At 40.1% G+C, this 13,911-nt stretch overlaps 1 protein-coding gene across 3 annotated transcripts in view; it reads right to left on the bottom strand.

Moving 5' to 3' along the window:
- The window catches only part of LOC110674827 (otoferlin-like), a 485,231-nt gene that overhangs the window by 139,740 nt on the left and 331,580 nt on the right, over window positions 1-13,911 (bottom strand). For all 3 annotated transcript variants that reach the window (XM_021839290.1, XM_021839291.1, XM_021839289.1), the window contains exons 3-5: window positions 8,692-8,750; window positions 5,596-5,782; window positions 663-730 (exon numbers count right to left, since the gene is read on the bottom strand). In XM_021839290.1, coding sequence (XP_021694982.1) covers window positions 663-730; window positions 5,596-5,782; window positions 8,692-8,750 — 314 coding nt within the window. The remainder of the gene's footprint in view (window positions 1-662; window positions 731-5,595; window positions 5,783-8,691; window positions 8,751-13,911) is intronic.

Here is a 13,911-nt window from a genome sequence, read left to right as displayed (position 1 = left end):
CATCCTGCGACGTCCCGCCCACAAATCCATAAAAATTTACGACCCAACCGTTCCGTTGTTATGGCGCTGGTTCGCGATGTTGTGGGCCCCTATATTGCCGTTTGACGGCAATAAATGTAAATTCTATTAATGGCCTTTCGTGGTGTGGCATTACAATATTGCCCACCATTTGGATTCCTCCGTATGTGAGTGTGTGTGTCGCGCCCCTCCAATGACCACACCCACAACCACCCGAAGGAGCGATTTTTTATGACCTTTTCCCCCCATGTCTGCGTGTTTCTGGACCTCGCCTACGCTTCGACACGACACGCGACAATCGAATTTATTGCGGGTCGTAATCGGGTGTAGATATTGTTCAGTCGTGGTGAAAATCGTTGCACGACTTCTGTTTCTTTTCGAACGCGTACAATTGTAACGTTTTAATGCCAATGGCCGAGTAAAAATTAGCATTTAATTTAATAGTGATGGCACTCAATGAAACATCTTTCAACCTTTGGTGTACAAAATGGTGAACCTGTTGGTAAATATGCCATTATTACCATAAAACGTACTGTATTTCAATAATATTTTTATCCGGGGTCTTCCGTGCAGTTCATTCTCGGTTATAACCAGTGAAAAGAAAACTTTCAACAGCCACATTGTTCGCTAAAGGTGTTACTTACATCGATTGGCTTGTTGGAAAGGTCCACCAGGCGATCCTGAACGTGGAGGCGTCCCTCGCGGAGCAAACCTGTGGCAAAAACGTTATGAAAATGGAGAATTAGCGATAAATGCGGTGATAGCACAAAAGGACAAAGCAAATCGCAACCATCGAAGCAGGTCTAGAGTTAAACGGGAAGAAAAACGCGTCATCAAGTCTTTTTTTGTCGAAATCATTTTATCACTGACAGTAAGAATCATGGCTTGCTTGTTGTTTTGAATTATCTCTGTGCGTGAGTCCGTTTTTCAAAATAAAGAACTACGGCATGGCGTGACTGAATATTGTATGTGTCTCCGCATTGTTGGGACCAACATCATGATGATGGGAAACGCTAGACAATAACACCGACTGACCCCGGGCAGGAAAATGTCGGGTGATGTCTGTCACTGAACAGCTATAAGCTGTATGTAATCTGTATGGATTATGTAAGCGAGATGCAGGGGACTTGTGAATGGAGCGGACGGAATTTGACGGATTGTTTGAAAGTGGGATGACCAAAGGCGGTAGGATTATTTCGAATCAATGCTTCCATCATTGGACGACATCTGGCTAATGGATTTTGCTTTTGGAGTTTATATGCCTACAGCAGAAACTTTATCAATAGATTGAGGAACAGATATTTTTTATTCAATGTCACCCTTAATTTAATTCGTAAAGCTGCTGGAAATGGAAACTTCAGCTGTTCAAATTTAAGGTGCCAATATAAACAAAACGAGCTCCAAATGCAAAACAACACAAAAACCAAAAGTAACTTTTTGTAAACGACCATTACAAAAAGCTCGTCAGATAAGTAACTTTATTACGTTCAAAACGGTAGTACTACATCAATTTCAATAATTTTGCATCAATTCTTATAAGAAGAAGCTTTCAAACTTATGAACTAAACTTAAGAATATAAACTTTCCAAGCTTTTGAGATAATTTTCCCTACGCTTCTGCGAGGAAGCCTTCCAAGATTCTGAATATAAGCTTTCCAAACTGAGCTTATGAAAAGAAGCTTTCGGAACATTTGAGAAGTACCAAGGAGCCTTCCAAGCTTCTGTGAAGAAGCTTTCCTAGCTTCTGAGGAGAAACTTTCCAAGCTTCTGAGGAGAAACTTTCCAAGCTTCTGAGGAGTTCAGAAGAGAAGCTTTCCAAGCTTCTGAAGAGAAGCTTTCCAAGCTTCTGAAGAGAAGCTTTCCAAGCTTCTGAGGAGAAGCTTTCCAAGCTTCTGAGGAGAAGCTTTCCAAGCTTCTGAGGAAAAGCTTTTCAAATCTATGAGGAAAATCTTTCCAGGCTTTTGAATAAAAACAAGCTTCTGAAGAGAAGTTTCCTAGCTTCTGAGAAAATTTTTCCACGTTTCTGAGAATCTTCAGGGAGAAGTTTCCAAGCTTCTGAGGAGAATCTTTCCAGTTTCTGAGGAGAAGCTTACCAGCTTCTAAGGAGAAGCTTCCAAGCTTCTGAACAGCTTTTGAGGAGAAGCTTCCAAGTCTCGAAGGAGAAGCTTCTTAGAAGAAGCTTTCAAGCTTCCAAGGTTTTGAGGTTAAGCTTTCCAAAGTCTGAAGAGAAACTTCCCAGCATCTGAGGAAAAGCTTTCAAGCTTCCAAGCTTCTGAGGAGAAGCCTCCAAGCTTCTGAGATGAAGCTTCCCAGCTTCTGAGGAGAAGCATCCAAGGTTTTGAAGAGAAGCTTTCCAAATTTCTGAGGAGAAACTTCCCAGCTTCTGAGGAGAAGCTTCCCAGCTTCGGAGGAGAAGCTTTTAAGCTTCTGGGGAGAAGCTTTCAAGCTGCTGAGGACAAGCTTCCAAGCTTCTAAGGAGAAACTTCCTAGCTTCTGGGGAGAAGCTTTCAAGCTTCTGAGGAGAACTTTTTCTAGCTTCTGAGGCGAAGCTTCCAAGCTTCTGAGGAGAAGCTTTCCAAGCTTCTGAGGAGAAGCTTTCCAAGCTTCTGAGAAGAAACTTTCCAAGCTTCTGAGGAGAAGCTTTCCAAGCTTCTAATGAGAAGCTTTCCAGCTTCTGAGGAGAAGCTTTCCAAGCTTCTAATGAGAAGCTTTCCAGCTTCTGAGGAGAAGCTTCCCAGCTTCTGAGGAGAAGCTTCCCAGCTTCTAAGGAGAAGCTTCCCAGCTTCTGAGGAGAAGCTTCCCAGCTTCTGAGGAGAAGCTTCCCAGCTTCTGAGGAGAAGCTTCCCAGCTTCTGAGGAGAAGCTTTCCAAGCTTCTGAGGAGAAGCTTCCAAGCGTCTGAGGAGAATATTCCCAGCTTCTGAGGAGAAGCCTACCAGCTTCTAAGGAATAGCTTCCAAGCTTCTGAACAGCTTCTGTGGAGAAGCTTCCCAGCCTCGAAGGAGAAGCTTCTTAAAAGAAGCTTTCAAGCTTCTGAGGAGAAGCTTCCAAGGTTTTGAGGTGAAGCTTTCCAAAATTCTGAGGAGAAACTTCCCAGCTTCTGAGGAGAAGCTTCCAAGCTTCTAAGGAGAAGCTTCCAAGCTTCTGAGGAGAAGCTTCCAAGATTCTGAGGAGAAACTTCAAAGCTTCTGAGGAGAAGCTTTCAAGCTTCTGAGGAGAAGCTTTCAAGCTTCTGAGGAGGAGCTTTCAAGCTTCTGAGGAGAAGCTTTCAAGCTTCTGAGGAGAAGCTTTCAAACTTCTGAGAAGAAGCTTTCAAGCTTCTGAGGAGAAGCTTTCAAGCTTCTGAGGAGAAGCTTTCAAGCTTCTGAGGAGAAGCTTTCAAGCTTCTGAGGAGAAGCTTTCAAGCGTCTGAGGAGAAGCTTTCAAGCGTCTGAGGAGAAGCTTTCCAGCCAATGAGGAGAAGCTTCCCAGCCAATGAGGAGAAGCTTCCCATTTTCTGAGGAGAAACTTTTTTGCTTCTAAAAATAAGCCTCCATGCTTATGAGGAGAAGCTCCTAAGTTTCTGAGGAGAAGCTTTCAAGCTTCTGAGAAGTGTTCAAGCTTCTGAGGAGAAGCTTTCAAGCTTCTGAGGAGAAGCTTTCAAGCTTCTGAGGAGAAGCTTTCAAGCTTCTGAGGAGAAGCTTTCAAGCTTCTGAGGAGAAGCTTTCAAGCTTCTGAGGAGAAGCTTTCAAGCTTCTGAGGAGAAGCTTTCAAGCTTCTGAGGAGAAGCTTTCAAGCTTCTGAGGAGAAGCTTTCAAGCTTCTGAGGAGAAGCTTTCAAGCGTCTGAGGAGAAGCTTTCAAGCTTCTGAAGAGAAGCTTTCAAGCTTCTGAAGGGAAGCTTTCCAATCTTCTGAGGAGAAGCTTCCCAGCTTCTAATGAGAAGCTTTCCAAGCTCCTAATAAGAAGCTTTCCAGCTTCTGAGGAGGAGCTACCCAGCTTCTGAAGAGAATCTTCCCAGCTTCTGATGAGAAGCTTCTGAGGAGAAGCTTCCCAGCTTTTCAGCAAAAGCTTCTGAGGATAAGCTTTCATGCTTCTGAAGAAAAGTTTTCAAGCTTCTGGAAGAGGAGCTTTTCAAATTTCTAGGAGAAGTTTTCATGTTCCTTGGGAGAAGCTTCCAAGCTTCTAAGGAGAAGCATTCACGCTTCTGAGGAGAAGTTTCCAAGCTTTTCGGAAGAAACTTCAAACTTCTGAGGAGAAGCTTCCAAGCTTCTGTGGAGAAGCTGCCAATCATTCCGGAGCAGAACGCAGCATAACCGACAGAAGCTATGTCAAGCTGCCTAATTGTGCATTTATTACCATTGTCATGAGCCCAAATTGGGGTTAAAGTACCAATTTTCGACACATAATAAATCAGATCTGAGTTTTACAGACATCTAAACAGAGAATGCCAGCTTCGTATCAAATCAATCGAACATTTGTTCTTTTACCCTACAGAGAAAGAGAATGTGGTCGGATCGATTATTTGAAATATGCAACCTTTCTCAATTTGCTACAGTAACGAGCCTCACGTAGCTCAATTATCCACAGAATTACTACTATTGGAAGCAATCGGGATGCTGCGGCAAATGGAAAACTTTTAATCACATTTGCAATTCCAACCGCTAACCGACTTCAATACGATGTTTCTTGTGATACAACCTGAGAAGCAGAAGAGCCTACTACGATACTGCTGCACAGAGTAATTACACCTAATCTTAGCAACGTGGGCTCAATTGTTCCGTGGATCGAGACCGTCTTAGTGTATGTCTCCAAATTGTTTCATACACTCATTAGAAATCTCGTGTCATACATAATGGAAAGTTCAGCAATTCCACTGATTTCGGGCAATCAATTCAAGTGAGTTTACATCCCCTCTGATCCCCACGGTTAAGGAAAATCGATAAAACGACATCTCCAATCTTGTTTCAGGAAATTATCCCAACTTCATGGACCTCGCCCAATCAGATCCGACCATTTCACCACGACAGACACCACGGTGACACTTAATTAGTATCACCAAACTTTTCCCTTTCTGTCTATTAGGTCCTTCCGTGGAAATCTCCCCAAGGAGGGGCTCTGCGTAACACAGCAAATCAGAGGTAAAACTTCGTGCTTGTTTCGAGTGAAGAACATTCCCAGTGCGAATTGCATGCTGAACAACCCGAAACTTGACGCATACCCTCGGAATACTAATGGCGCGCCATTAGGCCACTTAGGAGGCCATGATTCGAACTGAATTGGTGCGATATTTTCGTGTCCGGCTGTCGAAAAGTTCGGCAACTGTGCGTTTTGGAATAGCTATCTTGCTATACCGTTTTACGCATATATGATCCATGTTTCAAAAAATGCAACCAAAAAAATGGTTATTTTTCGATGTAAATTTTGTGGCGTGATAAAATCGAACAGAAAACCATGAAAACATTAAAGTCTTTATTTCGTCATTGGTACAACGGCAATTTTCCCCTTGGAAAACCCATGACCTGCTTCGATGTGCTGCCCGAGAAATTAATTTCCGGGAAAATATTCCAACTCCATAGCCTACTAGTGGAGACACCACTTACCTTGCATCAGCATCACGTACCGGCCGATGATTTTGGTGCTGCTGGTGATGGTTCCGCGACTTCCGCCTCGACTCGTTGCCGAACCGCCGATGCCGGTTTTGAGCAGAATCTTGGTCGTCTGCTGGCGCAGCTCGACAATCACCGCTTCGTCCTCGTCGGCCGGCCGTGCCAGCGGCCATATGAAGCTCTGTAAGAAACGACATTTTTTTTTTGCAAGGAGAAAGAAGAGAAAAACCATCAGAACGGAAGCTGGGAAGATGTTGAGGGATGGAAGAAGGGTAAATTGAATGCAATATGACATGTCGGTGTGGCCGGAACAAGCACTGAGAATCGCAGAGGCGATGGCCGACAATGGAGAGGAGCCATCAGTAAATTGAATTTGCCACTTCGGGCTGTTAGCGAGAAGAATTCTAAAGAACCCGGCTGATTGGGTGCTGTGTGAAATGTATGCGCCTTTTTCGGAATTGGAAAGATGACATTTGCAAGAGAATGACTTTGTCTTCCCACAACACGGGATGGTTGGCCGATGGAAGGTCGTGGAGGTCGCCAGAGAATACAAATTGCTGTTTTGAGGAGTTTCGTTGCATACATGAAACGAAGCATAGAGTTTTGAGCTTTCGATCTTGGAAGAAATAATATATTATAATCTAAGCCATAATTTGCCATGTAATAACGTGCATGGTTCAGTACCCTTGGAAAAGCTTCTCTTTAGCTATGAAAAGTTATCTTCAGGAGCTTGGAAGCTCTTTTTACGAAACTTGTAAGCTTCTCCTCAGAAACTTGGAAGCTCCTCTTCAGAAACTTGGAGGTTTCTCTCCAGAGGCTAGGAAACTTCTCGTTAGATGCCTAGAAGTTTTTTCTCAGAAACTTGGAGGGCTTTTCTTTAGAATCTTGGAAAGTATTTCTTCAGATGCTTGGGAAGCATGGCAAGCTTCTCGAAGCTTCTCTCCAGAAGCTTGGAAGTTTTTTTTTTTCAGAAGCTTGGAAGCTTATTTCCAGAAGCTTCTCTCGCTTGGAAGCTTTTCTCCAGAAGCTTGGAAGCTTCTCTTCAATAGCTGGGAAGATTCTCTTCAGAAGCTTGGGAACTTCTTGTCTGAAGCTTGGAATCTTTTCTCCAGAAGCATTGAAGCTTCTCCTCAGAAGCTTGGAAGCTTCTCTCCAGAAGCTTGGAAGCTTTTCTCCAGAAGCTTGGAAGCTTCTCTCCAGAATCTTCTCTTTAGAATCTTGGGAGCTTCTCCTCAGAAGTTTGGAAGCTTTTCTTCAGAAGCTTGGATGCTTCTCTTCAGATGCTTAGAAGCCTAAAAGCTTTTCTTCTGTTGTTTGGAAACTTCTCTTAAGAAGCATAAGAAGCTTCTCATCAAAAACTTGGAAGCTTTTCCTCATAGGCTTGGAAGCTTTTCCTCATAGGCTTGGAAGCTTCTCTTCAGAAGCTTGGAAGCTTCTCTTCAGAAGCTTGGAAGCTTCTCTTCAGAAGCTTAGAAGCTTCTCTTCAGAAGCTTGGAAGTTTTTCTTCAGGAGCTTGGAAGTTTCTCTTCAGAAGCTTGGAAGCTTCTCTTCAGAAGTTTGGAAGCTTCTCTTCAGAAACTTGGAAGCTTCTTATCAGAAGCTTGGAAGCTTCACTTCAGAAGCTTGGAAACATCTCTTCAGAAGCTTGGAAGCTTCTCCTCAGAAGTTTGGAAGCTTTTCTTCAGAAGCTTGGATGCTCCTCTTCGAAAGTTTGGAAGCTTTCCTCCAGAAGCTTGGAAGCTTCTCATCAAAACCTTCTTTCTTTTTTCCTCATAGGCTTGGAAGCTTCTCTTCAGAAGCTTGGAAAGCTTCTCTTAGAAGCTTGGAAGTTTTCCTTCAGAAGCTTGGAAGTTTTCCTTCAGAAGCTTGAAAGCTTATCTTCAGAAGCTTGAAAGCTTCTATTTAGAAGCTTGGAAGCTTCTATTCAGAAGCTTGGAAGCTTCTATTCAGAAGCTTCGAAGCTTCTTTTCAGATGCTTGGAAGCATCTCTTTAGAAGCTTGAAAGCTTCTCCTCAGAAGCTTAGAAGCTTCTCCTCAGATGCTGGGAAGCTTTTACTCAGAAACTTGGAAGCGCCTCCTCAGATTCGTGGAAGCTTCTCTCCACAAGCATAAAAGCTTCTCTCGAGAAGCTTGGAAACTTGTCTCCAGAATTTTGGGAGCATCTCTTCAGAAGCTCGGATGCTTCTCTCCAGAAACTTGGAAGCTTCTCTCCAGAAGTTTGGATGTTTCTCTCCAGAAAGTTGAAAACTTCTCTCCCGAAGCTCGTAAGCGTCTCTCCAAAAGCTTGGAAGCTTTTCTCCAGAGGCTTGGAAGTTTTTCTGCAGAAGCTTGGAAGCTTCTCTCCAAAAGCTTGCAAACTTCTCTCCAGAAGCTTGGAAGCTTCTCTCCAGAAGTTTGGAAGCTTCTCTCTAGAAGCTTGGAAGCTTCTTTGCAGAAGCTTGGAAGCTTTTCTTCAGAAGCTTGGAAGCTGTTCTTCTGAAGCTTAGAAGCTTCTCCTCAGAAGCTGAAAAGCTTCTCTTCGGAAGCTTGAAAGTTTTTCTTCAGAAGCTTCTCCTCGGAAACTTGTAAGCTTTAGAAGCTCGAAAGCTTGTCTTCAGAAGTTCGAAAGCTTGTCTTCATTAGCTGGAAAGCTTCTCTTTAGAAGTTTGGAAGCTTCTCTCTAGAAGCTTGGAAGCTTCTTTGCAGAAGCTTGGAAGCTTTTCTTCAGAAGCTTGGAAGCTGTTCTTCTGAAGCTTAGAAGCTTCTCCTCAGAAGCTGAAAAGCTTCTCTTCGGAAGCTTGAAAGTTTTTCTTCAGAAGCTTCTCCTCGGAAACTTGTAAGCTTTAGAAGCTCGAAAGCTTCTCTTCGGAAGTTCGAAAGCTTTTCTTCAGAAACTCCAACAATTCTATTCAATTATACCTCTGACTTCTGATTTCTGATTTCTGATTTCTGATTTCTGATTTCTGATTTCTGATTTCTGATTTCTGATTTCTGATTTCTGATTTCTGATTTCTGATTTCTGATTTCTGATTTCTGATTTCATATGGTAGGGTGCAAATGAAAAATGATCTCAATTGCTGTTGACAGCTGTTGACAAACTTTTAAACTCACCTGATTAACATCCACAAATTCAGTGCTACAGTTCAGTTCAGTGGTTGTGTGGGCCACACCTGTAAAGAAATAAAAAAGCACACGGTTATTCAAGTATATACTTGAACGTGTCTTGCCTCCAAAACCCAATTTAAACCCCAAGCTGAAGAAACTTTTCGTGGGATCTTTTGCACGCCAATTTTCGGTCACCCGTAACGAAAGGTAAATTTATGGTTACTTTCGAAACACTTTTCAACCGCGTGGAACAAGTTTTTACAAGCAAGGAAACTTTAGCCCGCCAAAGCAGGGTACGAGGGAAAGGGAAATGTTTCCGACCAGGTTTGATCCCCGAGGGCAAAAGTCGGTCCGTGCTTGCTCGATCGATGAAATGAAACGGACAGAATAAATATTTTCTTTGTAGTTTTACTCCTTTTTCATGGGAAATTTGTTGGAAAGTGCACTCACTAACATGTTCGATCGGAAAAGTCTCATTCTCCAGTCAACGTTATTCACACTGAAATTGATTTCCTTGTTTGATAACGGTAGTAGGCCATGCATGTCTCCGAAATTCAATAGGATCTGACAGCGCCATCTAAGTTGACCCTTGAAATATGTAACCCCCATTCTGCCTCCTTCTCCTTATCAGTAATGGATTAGCAGGCCGGTTGCGGGTAGTTTTCCCCCGCAACCTTTTTCCATGGCCTGCCTTGTTTCCAACAATGATTAATCGGAGCGAAAAACCGCACTTGACAGTCCGTTTACGACCATCGACAAAACACATTGACGCTGTGTGACCATGTTCTAGCTTTTCCATCTGTCCGAAAAAGAAAAGAACCGACAAAATGTGGTTCGGAAATAGCAACGGAATGGTCACACTTCACTATGGGCGATGAGGTGGTCAAAAATCCCAGCAAAAATGTTCATAATCAGAAATCAGAATCAGAATCAGAATCGAATCAGAATCAGAAATCAGAATCAGAATCAGAATCAGAATCAGAATCAGAATCAGAATCAGAATCAATCAGAATCAGAATCAGAAAAATCAGAATCAGAATCAGAATCAGAATCAGAAATCAGAAAATCAGAAATCAGAAATCAGAATCAGAATCAGAAATCAGAATCAGAATCAGATCAGAATCAGAATCAGAATCAGAATCAGAATCAGAATCAGAATCAGAATCAGAATCAGAATCAGAATCAGAATCAGAATCAGATCAGAATCAGAATCAGAATCAGAATCAGAATCAGAATCAGATCAGAATCAGAATCAGAATCAGAATCAGAATCAGAATCAGAATCAGAATCAGATCAGATAGAATCAGAATCAGAATCAGAATCAGAATCGAATCAGAATCAGAATCAGAGAATCAGAATCAGAATCAGAATCAGAACATCAGATCAGAAATCAGAATCAGAAATCAGAGACAGAATCAGAATCAGAAATCAGAATCAGAATCAGAATCAGAATCAGAATCAGATCAGAATCAGAATCAGAATCAGAATCAGAATCAGAATCAGAATCAGAATCAGAATCAGAATCAGAATCAGAATCAGAATCAGAATCAGAATCAGAATCAGAATCAGAATCAGAATCAGAATCAGAATCAAGAATCAGAATCAGAATCAGAATCAGAATCAGAATCAGAATCAGAAATCAGAATAGAATCAGAATCAGAATCAGAATCAGAATCAGAATCAGAATCAGAATCAGAATCAGAATCAGAATCAGAACAGAATCAGAATCAGAATCAGAATCAGAATCAGAATCAGAATCAGAATCAGAATCAGAATCAGAATCAGAATCAGAATCAGAATCAGAATCAGAATCAGAATCAGAATCAGAATCAGAATCAGAATCAGAATCAGAATCAGAATCAGAATCAGAATCAGAATCAGAATCAGAATCAGAATCAGAATCAGAATCAGAATCAGAATCAGAATCAGAATCAGAATCAGAATCAGAATCAGAATCAGAATCAGAATCAGAATCAGAATCAGAATCAGAATCAGAATCAGAATCAGAATCAGAATCAGAATCAGAATCAGAATCAGAATCAGAACAGAATCAGAATCAGAATCAGAATCAGAATCAGAATCAGAATCAGAATCAGAATCAGAATCAGAATCAGAATCAGAATCAGAATCAGAATCAGAATCAGAATCCAGAATCAGAATCAGAATCAGAATCAGAATCAGAATCAGAATCAGAATCAGAATCAGAATCAGAATCAGAATCAGAATCAGAATCAGAATCAGAATCAGAATCAGAATCAGAATCAGAATCAGAATCAGAATCAGAATCAGAATCAGAATCAGAATCAGAATCAGAATCAGAAATCAGAATCAGAATCAGAATCAGAATCAGAAATCAGAATCAGAATCAGAATCAGAATCAGAATCAGAAATCAGAATCAGAATCAGAATCAGATCAGAATCAGAATCAGAATCAAATCAGAATCGAATCAGAATCAGAAATCAGAATCAGAATCAGATCAGAATCAGATCAGAATCAGAATCAGAATCAGAATCAGAATCAGAATCAGAATCAAGAATCAGAATCAGAATCAGAATCAGAATCAGAATCAGAATCAGAATCAGAATCAGAATCAGAATCAGAATCAGAATCAGAATCAGAATCAGAATCAGAATCAGAATCAGAATCAGAATCAGAATCCGAATCAGAATCAGAATCAGAATCAGAATCAGAATCAGAATCAGAACTCAGAAATCAGAATCAGCAAATCAGAATCAGAATCAGAATCAGAATCAGAATCAGAATCAGAATCAGAATCAGAATCAGAATCAGAATCAGAATCCAGAATCAGAATCAGAATCAGAATCAGAACAGAATCAAATCCAGAATCAGAATCAGAATCAGAATCAGAATCAGAATCAGAATCAGAATCAGAATCAGAATCAGATCAGAATCAGAATCAGAATCAGAATCAGAATCAGAATCAGAATCCGAATCAAGAATCAGAATCAGAAATCAAATCAGAATCGAATCAGAATCAGAATCAGAATCAGAATCAGAATCAGAAATCAGAATCAGAATCAGAATCAGAATCAGAATCAGATCAGAACAGAATCAGAATCAGAATCAAATCAGAATCAGAATCAAAATCAGAATCAGAATCAGAATCAGAATGATCAGAATCAGAATCAGAATCAGAATCCAGAATCAGAATCAGAATCAATCAGAATCAGAATCAGAATCAGAATCAGAATCAAATCAGAATCAGAATCAGAATCGAATCAGAATCAGAATCAGAATCAGAATCAGAATCAGAATCAGACATCAGAATCAGAATCAGAATCAGAATCAGAATCAGAATCAGAATCAGAATCAGAATCAGAATCAGAATCAGAATCAGAATCAGAATCAGAATCAGAATCAGAATCAGAATCAATCAGAATCAGAATCAGAATCAGAAATCAGAATCAGAATCAGAATCAGAATCAGAATCAGAATCAGAATCAGAATCAGAATCAGAATCAGAATCAGAATCAGAATCCGAATCAGAATCAGAATCAGAATCAGAATCAGAATCAGAATCAGAATCAGAATCAGAATCAGAATCAGAATCAGAATCAGAATCAATCAAGAATCAGAATCAGAATCAGAATCAGAATCAGAATCAGAATCAGAATCAGAATCAGAATCAGAATCAGAATCAGAATCAGAATCAGAATCAGAATCAGAATCAGAATCAGAATCAGACCAGATCAGAATCAGAATCAGAATCAGATCGACAGAATCAGAATCAGAATCAGAATCAGAATCAGAATCAGAATCAGAATCAGAATCAGAATCAGAATCAGAATCAGAATCAGAATCAGAATCAGAATCAGAATCAGAATCAGAATCAGAACAATCAGAATCAGAATCAGAATCAGAATCAGAATCAGAATCAGAATCAGAATCAGAATCAGAATCAGAATCAGAATCAGAATCAGAATCAGAATCAGAATCAGAATCAGAATCAGAATCAGATCAATCAGAATCAGAATCAGAATCAGAATCAGAATCAGAATCAGAATCAGAATCAGAATCAGAATCAGAATCAGAATCAGAATCAGAATCAGAATCAGAATCAGAATCAGAATCAGAAATCAGAATCAGAATCAGAATCAGAATCAGAATCAGAATCAGAATCAGAATCAGAATCAGAATCAGAATCAGAATCAGATCAGAATCAGAATCAGAATCAGAAATCAGAATCAGAATCAGAATCAGAATCAGAATCAGAATCAGAATCAGAATCAGAATCAGAATCAGAATCAGAATCAGAATCAAGAATCAGAATCAGAATCAGAATCAGAATCAGAATCAGAATCAGAATCAGAATCAGAATCAGAATCAGAATCAGAATCAGAATCAGAATCAGAATCAGAAATCAGAATCAGAATCAGAATCAGAATCAGAATCAGAATCAGAAATCAGAATCAGAATCAGAATCAGAATCAGAATCAGAATCAGAATCAGAATCAGAATCAGAATCAGAATCAGAATCAGAATCAGAATCAGAATCAGAATCAGAATCAGAATCAGAATCAGAATCAGAATCAGAATCAGAATCAGAATCAGAATCAGAATCAGAATCAGAATCAGAATCAGAATCAGAATCAGAATCAGAATCAGAATCAGAATCAGAATCAGAATCAGAATCAGAATCAGAATCAGAATCAGAATCAGAATCAGAATCAGAATCAGAATCAGAATCAGAATCAGAATCAGAATCAGAATCAGAATCAGAATCAGAATCAGAAATCAGAATCAGAATCAGAATCAATCAGAATCAGAATCAGAATCAGAATCAGAATCAGAATCAGAATCAGAATCAGAATCAATCAGAATCAGAATCAGAATCAGAATCAGAATCAGAATCAGAATCAGAATCAGAATCAGAATCAGAATCAGAATCAGAATCAGAATCAGAATCAGAATCAGAATCAGAAAATCAGAATCAGAATCAGAATCAGAAAACAGAATCAGAATCAGAATCAGAATCAGAATCAGAATCAGAATCAGAATCAGAATCAGAATCAGAATCAGAAATCAGAATCAGAATCAGAATCAAAGAATCAGAATCAGAATCAGAATCAGAATCAATCAGAATCAGAATCAGAATCAGAATCAGAAAATCAGAATCAGAATCAGAATCAGAATCAGAATCAGAATCAGAATCAGAATCAGAATCAGAATCAGAATCAGAATCAGAATCAGAATCAGAATCAGAA

The sequence above is a fragment of the Aedes aegypti genome, chromosome 1 (assembly GCF_002204515.2).
Source record: "Aedes aegypti strain LVP_AGWG chromosome 1, AaegL5.0 Primary Assembly, whole genome shotgun sequence".
Taxonomy (NCBI): domain Eukaryota; kingdom Metazoa; phylum Arthropoda; class Insecta; order Diptera; family Culicidae; genus Aedes; species Aedes aegypti.
This window is presented reverse-complemented; position numbering and strand designations above follow the sequence as displayed.